The sequence below is a fragment of the Hipposideros armiger genome, unplaced genomic scaffold (assembly GCF_001890085.2).
Source record: "Hipposideros armiger isolate ML-2016 unplaced genomic scaffold, ASM189008v1 scaffold_92, whole genome shotgun sequence".
In the NCBI taxonomy this organism is placed as follows: Eukaryota; Metazoa; Chordata; class Mammalia; order Chiroptera; family Hipposideridae; genus Hipposideros; species Hipposideros armiger.
This window is the reverse complement of record NW_017731442.1, coordinates 2,812,195-2,822,048: the sequence shown is the minus strand read 5'-3', so window position 1 is coordinate 2,822,048 and position 9,854 is coordinate 2,812,195. Positions and strand designations below refer to the sequence as shown.

At 37.2% G+C, this 9,854-nt stretch overlaps 2 protein-coding genes across 2 annotated transcripts in view; both read right to left on the bottom strand.

The window, feature by feature from the left end:
* Positions 1 to 9,854, bottom strand: part of STARD9 (StAR related lipid transfer domain containing 9) — a 110,754-nt gene that overhangs the window by 53,305 nt on the left and 47,595 nt on the right. The window lies entirely within an intron of this gene.
* On the bottom strand, positions 9,136 to 9,684 carry LOC109384028 (double homeobox protein A-like). The gene has a single exon (XM_019644954.1). The coding sequence runs from the start codon at positions 9,682 to 9,684 to the stop codon at positions 9,136 to 9,138; it is 549 nt and encodes a 182-aa protein (XP_019500499.1).

Genomic DNA, 9,854 nt, shown 5'->3' with positions numbered 1-9,854 from the left:
TATAGTTGACAAACAATATTATACATCAGCTTCAGGTGTACAGTGCAGTGATCAAGCCTCTACCCCATCCATGATGCGGTCTCCCTAGCAAGACATGTGACCATCTGACACCCTACAAGTTATTTACAGCATTATTAATTATATTCCTTGAACTGTCTTTCATATCCCTGTGGCAATACTGTAGTTAACTATTTATGCTGTCTAATCCCTTCCCCTTCTCCCTCATCCCCACCCCCCTCCCAACTAGCAGCCATCAGTTGCTCCTCTACATCTCTGAGACCATTTCTGTTTACTTTGCTCGTTCATTCAATTTTTCAGATTCCACATATAAATGAAATCATATGGTATTTGTCTTTCTCCGACTGACTTATTTCACTTAACATAATAGTCTCTAGGTCCATCCATATCGTCACAAATGGTACGATTTAATTCTTCTTTATAGCAGAGTAATACTCCATTGTATAAATGTACCATAGTTTCTTAATCCAGTCATCTACCGATGGGCATTTCAATTGTTTCCAAGCCTTGGCTATTATGAATAGTGCTGCAATAAACATAGGGGTGCATATATTTTTTTGAATTAGCGTCTTGGGTTTCTCTGGATAGATTCCCAAGAGTGAAATTGCTGGGTCATACGGTAGTTCCATTTCCAGTTTTTTGAGATACCTCCATACTGATTTCCATAATGACTGCATCAGTCTGCAGTCCTACCAACAGTGCACCAGGGTTCCCTCTTCTCTACAACCTCGCCAGCATTTGTGGCTTGTTGATTTATTGATGATAGCCATCCTGACCGGAGTCAAGTGGTATCTCATTGTGGTTTTTATTTGCATTTCTCTAATGATTAGTGAGGTTGAACATTTTTTCTACCATACACTTATTAGAATGACCAAAATACAACAACACACTGACAACATCAAATGTTGACATGGATGTGAAGCCACAGGAATTCGCGTGCTGGTGGGAATGGAACAGTCACTTTGGAAGACAGGCAGTTTTTTACACACTTAAATATACTCTTACCATATAATTGAGCAATCGTGCTCCTTGGTATTTACCCAAAGGCGTTGAAAACTTATGTCCACACAAAAACCTATACACAGATGTCTATGGAGGCTTTATTCATAATTGAAAAACTTGGAAGCAACCAATATGTTCCTCATTAGATGAATGGATAAATAAGTTGGTGGTACCTCTAGACAATGAATACTCAGTGCTAAAAAGAAATGAGCTATTCAAGCCATGAAAAGACATGGAGGAACCTTAAATGCATATTACTAAGTGAAAGAAATCAATCTGAAAAAGCTGTATATTGTATGATCCCAACTATATGACATTCTGGAAAACATAAAACTATGGAGATAGTAAAAAGATCAGTGATTGGCAGGGGTTGGGAGAAGGGAGAGATGATAGGTGGAGCAATGAGGATTTTTAGGGCAGTGAAACTATTCTACATGATACTATGTTATATAGATGTCATTAAACATTTGTCAAACCAATAGAACGTACAAAATCAAAAATCAACCCTATATGGATAACTAAATATATAATAACTTAATGGGGCCTGGAGTTGGGGAAAGGGCTTAGAATGAGTTCTCTTCCTCTAAACAGCTACACTTAAATTTAGTGGTTAAGAACACAGGCTTTGGAACTGGCTTAGGGCAAGTAACCTTACCTCAGTTTCTGCATCTGTGAAACAGAGATTTAAAACATACCTAAAACTCATAAGGTTAGGATTAACTGTGTAAATACATGTAATGCTTTAAGAACAATGTCTAGCAAAAAGTAAGCACTAAATAAATGCAAACTTTTATTGTGATTACATATTATTTTTTCCATTTTTCTGCATAAGGACTATTCAAAAGAGTTATCTTACTTTCCCCTTACATATTTTTAGGAGAATGATGTACTTATTTTGTAAAATAGATACCTAAATACAGATACCATAGTTAATATGTCCCAACTTCTCATAGATACACCTTTTGACCAACTTCTACCTCCTATCCTATTAAAACTTTATTTCCAAAACACCTTCACAAACCATTAAATTAAAGTAAAAAAATAATTAAATCTCTTCCTTCATGTCTTGAAGGTTTTGTTAGGGCCTAGGGATTATTCTTTCCCTTTTATAAATAAGAAAATCATGTCACTGAAAGGGAGATTATCTATCCAAGAAAATACAAGAAGTTCTTGGCCCTTAATGCTTTCCCATAGGAAGGCTTCATACATTTCTTTACTTTTTTCTAGCTTTTTTTTTAATGGGTTATAATTGACATAACATATTAGTTTTAGGTATACAACATAATGATCTGATATTTGTACACATTGCAAAATTATCATCACAATAGATAGATCCAGTTAATATCCATCACCATACAATTAAAAAAAAATTTTTTTCTTGTGATGAGAACTTTCAGTATCCACTCTCCTAGCTACTTTCAAATATGCAGTACAGTAATAACTATAGTCACCATGCTGTACATTATATTCCTATGACTTATTCACTTTATAACAGGAAATTTGTCTCTTTTGACCCGTTCATTTCTATTATGAAATAAAATTACTATTATAAATTAAGATTTTTCATGCAGAAAACAAATTCTTTAGAAGTTTTTGTTAATTTACCTAAAGAAATATTTATAAGAAAATGGCTTTAAATTCTATGATGTAATCTGTTTAAATGGATTTTAAATATTACTTGTCTCTCTTGATCTATAACTCCATTGTTAAAAAAAAGGATTGTACTAGAAAAATTTTTTCTCTTTTAGTAAAATTGTTACTTAATGCAGCAATAAACACCTTTATTAACAAGGATCAGTATTTGAGTATTTGCTGTGAGAATTATTCTTATAATGTTTTATTACATAAATATTAAAAAATAGAAGAAAAAAACAAAAAAAATGCTAATAAACAAAAATAATTCCGCCATTTAGATAACATTGTTAACATGTTGATGTATAGTTTACTCTTTCAGACTTTTATTCTACTCCTACATAATAGTTAATGTCCCTTCCAGGTCTTAAATTCTGATATATAGTAATTAAAAATAGCATTTGAATATAATGAGGAAACTAAACTGAACCTAGTTGTTTTTATTTTTTTAACCTTCTTCTAATTATGTTTCCCCTATATTTATACTTAGGCAACTTGATATCTTTTATTTTAATTTAAAGTATTTAATTTCCCAAGTGAGAAAGCATAGCTCCACCCATCAGGTACCCAAATCTATCTAAGCCACAGCCCAGACTCCACTTGGCATTAGCTGACCCAAAGTGCAAACAAAGTGTCTAGGAAGGGACGGAAAGCCTCATCTGTGCCAGGTTGGTCAAAGTGTCAGGAAATGCTGTCCACTCTTCATAAACGTCAGGTAAATTCTGGACTAGTCCCTCAATCCCACCACAGGTCATCTTTGAGTCTATACCCAATATGTTTACAGACAGTCCATTCCCATTGTAAGCCTGGCTAGGAGTAAATCAACATAATTTGGGCCCCCGTTCAAGTACAGACCAGGTAATGTCCCTGGTCTTTTGTAGCCAATTTCTCTAGAAAAAACAGGCAACAGCCTATATTTGACTTTCACAGATGAAACTAGATTACCTATTTGGGTTCTGCATTTTATACTGTGAACTATAGAGATTTCCCTTCATTTTTTATTAACATTCATTAATACTTGTATGTATCCATGCAATGTATACCATGGAAATTGTATAAACAGTTCCCAAGGAACAGGAGGGGAAAGAAACTACAACAGAAAATTGAAATGCAGGTAAACAGCAAGGCCGACTGAAACCTATGTATGCCACACCAATGGAGAGAGAGAAGAATCATATTCTGAAAGAAGCCAGTCTTGAGACAGGCAGGACCCAGAATTAGGTTTCTCTTCGCCTCAGGGAAAGGGCATTTAGTAAATTCCTAACAAGGACCTAGCACAGCTCAGGGCACTGTGAGAGATTTGAGAGACACTTAAAACATAGTCTTGATCTATTGGGTTGTCGGAAAACTCATGACACATTTTTGCAACAAAAAACAGAAAAAATACGCCATGACTGTTCCGACAACCTAATACAATGAGCTCACTATATAGTTGAAGAGACAGACCACAGACTAAAAAGTACAATACTAGTACATAGAAGAATATGAATAAACATAAATATTATATCTGGAGGAGGGTAAATGACTGTGGGCTGGAGTAGCTAGAGAAATCTTCATAGCAGAGTTGGCACTTGATCTGTGTCTTAAGCATGCTTTGCGAGAAGTCCCTTTTTTGAATAATATCCCCAGATGAAGGCCTTCTCTCTTAAGTGAGGGTGACCCCAGGACTGCATCACCACAAAATCTATAATGTATCCCTGTTATTTCAATCCTTTGGGAAGTCTGAGTTCTAGGTGAAACAACAGAACAACTAAGCCACTTTGCTCCCTCAGAAAAATACTTTGGACCTCTGCTTGCCATCTTTTAATACCTGGCTGTCAACCTTGAAAAGTTCATGTCTAGGACTAAAGATCTCCCAGCTCAGGAACAACAAACATCCAGGCAAGCCTAACAAATCTCTTTGCCCCATCCCCTCATTCAAGTTACTTTTATTGGAACAAGGAAGTATGGATACAAAAAGATAGACATCAGCAGTTACATATTCTTAGCCTCAATGAAAGGGGCCCACTGGGAGTAGCAGTGGCCCATTCTCATTACACAACCCATTAGTGGTATGAGAACACTACTTCCTAATAAAATGAAATTTTTATCTGGCCACAGATAAAACAGAGTCTTTCTAGAAGCTTCCATTTGGGTTGTATAGACGAGCCCTCTTCTCACAATCAGTCCATAAGCTAATTGATCCATAAGCCCCCCCCCCCCAAGGAGGGGAGAGGAAGAGACACAGGAAGGGCTGCAATTTTCTAAACCATGAGGTATCCTAAAGTATCTCCCAAAGTGTCCCCACTTAAAATTTCTCTGACCCTGCAGCAACTGCCATGACTAAAGAACTAGAAGGCATTTAGAAAGGACCAAAGCATTCAGTCTTTCTCCAAGTGGTGTCATTATACAGCTTTAGTTAGCAGAAAGAAGAAAAATAAAGGCTGAAATGTGCAAGCATTTCTATCTCATTTTCTTCTGTCTTCTCCAAAACTATATTATCTACAGTGTAGATTTACAACAATTTAATATCACAACATATAATCAGCACTTTCAAATCAGTAATAGTCAACGTCCCAAAAGAAGAAAAAATGTAAAGAACTGCCCAAATGCCATTGCTGAATATAATGTATTTTCATTGTAATTTTCTGTCGTTCTACAAATATATAAATTTTATATGGTTGCTACTCAGTATATAAGCTCTTGTGTGCTGCTTTTCATTCCTATATACCTAAAACACTTCAGCATTTTAATCATTTCTGTTAGTTTTCACAATTATAATTTTTTTAAGCTTTTATTAGGGAATTGGAGGAGGGGAACAGTGCTGGGTAATCGGGGAAGGGGAACAGACAAGTTGCCGTCCTTTTGTTCTTCAGTCTAGTTGTGGAGGACGTCACTTCACTGGCCCATGTCGGTATTATCATTGCGCTCTTCCAGGGAGAGGCAAATCAGTCACTGGCCATTGGATGGCTGCTCACAGCGGCTCACACTGGCTGCCGTCCACTCCCGGCAGTCCAGCTTCAGGCCGAGCTGTTGTTCACCAGCTTAGCTGTAGAGGGCGCAGCGTCACTGGCCCTCATGCGGGATCTGAACCAGAGCCCTGCTGCTCAGAGTTGGTGCTCTCAAGCCGACTCTTAACCAACAAGCCACTTGGCCGGCCCCAAAATTATAATTTTAGAGGTTCATAATTCACACAATTCTTTTTAGCAACTGACAATTTTCTTATTCTCATACCAACATGGGATAAATGAAACCCAAAATTCCCATTAAGAAACATCAGTAGCAATAGTATTTATAACTACAACTCAAGGTCAATGATTCCCAGTGATATAGAGCACAAAGGAAAACAGCAGAAGACCCACTCTTCACTATTTCTAAGCCCTCATTTCCCAAAATTCTGTGAATCCATAGGTCCTTAATCAAGCACCCCCTGTCCTGAAATAAATTTGCTAAATTGGTTGGGTTATTTTCAATTTACTCCATCCAGCATCCAACTTATCTCCTCACCTCTCTTCTTTGAACGATAGAGTGTTAGATCAGAATCACTGGTTTCAATATAAATAGGTATAGAAACAGATGTGATATAACTGTGCATGTGTGTGTATACACACATGTATAGGCAAGGATATATTCCCCAGCTTTGTCTAACTCCACTGAGAGGACCTGAAAGCACTGATACCCCAATAGCAATGATCACACCTAGCACCCAAACCTTGGCTTCTAAATATTTTCCCCTAATAGGAACATTTTAAGCATCATAATAATAACAAACTGTAATCCATTGAATAAAATGGGAAACCATGAATCAATACAGATATAAATAAATAAATCATTTGAAAGTTTGATGAGGAATAGAATATTTATATAGTTTCAAAGTACCACTCAACAAAACATTAATCACAAAGAGGGGAAAAGAGTAACTTACAGTGGAGAAGCCTCACAGATGCCACCTTAATCAAGTTATCAAAATAAACTGTGATATTCCTACCAAAGATGCATAATCATAAATCTAATGATGAAGAAACATTGGACAGCCAAAATAAGGAACATTCTATAAAATAACTGGTCTACAATCTTCTAAAGTGCAACATCATGAATACAAGAAAAAACTGAGGAACTATTCCAGGCTGAATTAGACTAGACATAAGATAACTAAATGCAACAAGGGATCCTGAACCAGATCTTTTTGCTATAAAGGCGTTTACTGAGACAGTAAAACTTGAATGGGGTCTAAGGATTAGATGGTAGTAATGTAACAATTTAACTTCTCAATTTGGAAGGTTGTATGTGGTTATGTTAGAGAATGCTCTTCTCTATAAGGAAATGTACACTCAAGTATTTGGGGCAATTGGGTATTAGGTTGACAACTTTCAAACAGTTCAGGAAAAAAATGTTTCAATGTACTTCCATCTTCTTAAGTTTGCGATCATTTCAAAAATTTTTCAAAAGTTTAATTGATAAAGAAATGTAAAGAAAAGTACAACAGAAAGCACACTGGATTCTGAGTCAGGCCTAGGTTCCTATAGATCTCTAGTGTGTCAAATACTGTTAAATTTCCCTTCATCAGCAAAATAGGGATGATGTTTATATTGTAAAAATCAAATGAAATGAATTATGAAAAAACACTTAATACATGAAATTACGCATCAAGCATAAAATATTTATTTTGCAATCCTGTCGAAACAAATTAACGACTTACTATAAAAATAAAACAAAACATGCTACAGGTACAAAAGACATGTTGTGGCACTGTATCAATCAGGGTCTGAGCAGAAAAAGATGGTACACTCAAATTAGAATAATTCAAGTTCAAGGAAATTAAAAGACTATTTACACAGGGGCGGGAGGGGAGTGGGAAAACTACAATGGATAGTGCAATAACCTGGAACCAGTGCTGGAAATTCACCACCTCTGGGCCCAAATGGGCAAGAGAAAGAAGGACTCACCAAAACATGGAAGGAGAGAATCATGTGGAGAGAGCCTCCTTGAGGGAAGCTTGACCTTAAGGTAAAAAGGAGGCCAGACCAAGAGACCTGGACAGGAGGAAACCTCTCCCTCTGATCTCCTGCTAGGGTTCTCCATTGTTCAACCCCAACCTCAAGCCAGAGGGCAAGGGAGCCCACTGATTAGTCCAACAAGTCAGCCCCTGAGGCAAAGAGTAAGGTGAAAAAGGTTCAAGAGATGATCTGGAAGGGCAAAAGGAAGATATTCAACAAAACTTAAGAGGATGAGAATGCTACCTCAAGAACCAGGGAAGACTTCATGAAATAGGAAACATCTGAAATGGGCCTTAAAACATGAGTTGGATTTTAATGATGGGGATGATTTTGTAGGCAGTATGAGCAATACATGCAAAGCTGTGAGTAATGAATACGCATGGCTCTCCAGGTGGAATTCAGAAAACCGAATATGTTGGGAGATAAAACTAAAATATCAGGGTCATATTAAGGAGTAGGTTTATTTTTTCTTTCATCTTAATGTGCACTGCATTATTTATAGCAAAATCTCAAGGAATGCAATAGGAGGGTCACTGTTCCACCATGAAAAATTAGCAGCAAAAGGACAACAAGATAGGAAAGAAATTAAGAAACACACTTATGGATAACCCTTGAATCAAAGAGGAAAACAAAACTGAAATTATAAACTACTCAGAAATCAATGAAAAGAATAATGTATCATACCAATGAAACATGACATGTATCCACTTTTACAATATCACACAGAATAATTTCACTGCCCTAAAAATCTCCTGTACTCTACCTAGTCATCCCTCCCCCGCTTCCTCCGAACACCTGGCAACCACTGATCTGTTTACTGTCTCCATATAGTTTTGCTTTTTCCAGATGGTTATATAGTTGGAATCATACAGAATGTAGCCTTTTCATATTGGCTTTTTCTTCACTTAGTAATATGCATTTAAGATTTCTCCATGTCTTTTCATGACTTGATAGTTCTTTTTGTTGTTGTTGTTGTTATTGTTGCTTGTTTGTTTTTTTATATGAATAAGTTTATTTTCATTTGGGGCAGCTGGTTAGCTCAGTTGGTTAGATCACAGTGCTCATAACACTAAGGCCGCCAGTCCAATCCCCACAAGGGCCACTGAGCTGCACCCTCCACAACTAGAATGAAACAACCACTCGACCTGGAGTTCATGGGGTGGGTCCCGGAAAAACACACTGTTCCCCCTCCCCCCCCAAAAAAACAGTTTATTTTCATTTTCTTTGACATCTGCTGAACTGTGGAGCCAGGCTCCGTTGGTAGGGCTATGTGGTGCCTTGTACCTGTCTGCCTCCTGATATTCTGTTTACCATGTCCAGAAGGCTCAGCTTCTTGAGGAGCTGAAGGTATGTTTAGAAGGGTATGTTCCCAGCATGAGAGAGATTTGGAGCCCAGGCAGATGACATAAAATACACTGAATTTATCTCTTGGTCCATCCTGTTCTGGCTTCAGAGAAATAAGACACTTGTTAGTGAGACTGGTGCCATTTGGTGTAATTTCTGTACCTTAAACTCCCTCGTCGCAGAGATTTTGTTCCTGGTCTTGTTTCTGTTCTAAAGGCTCATCAAGTTCTCTTTTTTTCTGGACATGGAACCTAGATCTTTGATTTTGAAACCAAATTTGGACTCTTGACTCTGGAACCCCAATTTCCTTAGCAAGTTGCTCTCTGGAATCAATCCCAGGATAAGGATTGTTTGTAAATGCTGTGATGAGGGTGTGTAACTGAGAGGAAGTATAGCTGGTATGACACCGTCTATCTTCTCTACCATGAATCTTCTCTTCAGGGTGATCTTGGTCTTGGCTTGCTTCTAAGTCCTTCTCAGGTTCTGATCTTTTCTGAACTTCGTGCCTAGCTCTTGGATTCTGAAACCAAATCTGGATTCTAGACTCTTCAGTATTGGTTTCTAAAGCAAGCTTTTGTTTGGTAGCATAACCTGGGTAAGGTTTTTGATTGAATGCTTTCATGAAGATTTTCAACTGGTCTTCTGTGAATTTGGTGCGGCTTCGTCTATGATTCCTTGCTGTGGTCTTGTTTAGAGAGTTGTTTTTGGCCATGTTGGAATAGAGTCCTGAAGCTTTCAACTGAGAGCGCTCATTTGTTTTTAATACTGAATAATATTCCATTGTCTAGATGTACCAAGTTATCTATTAACCTATTGAAGGACATCTTGGTTGCTTTCAAGTTTGGGCAATTATTAATAAACATTTCAAGCACAGGTTTTTGT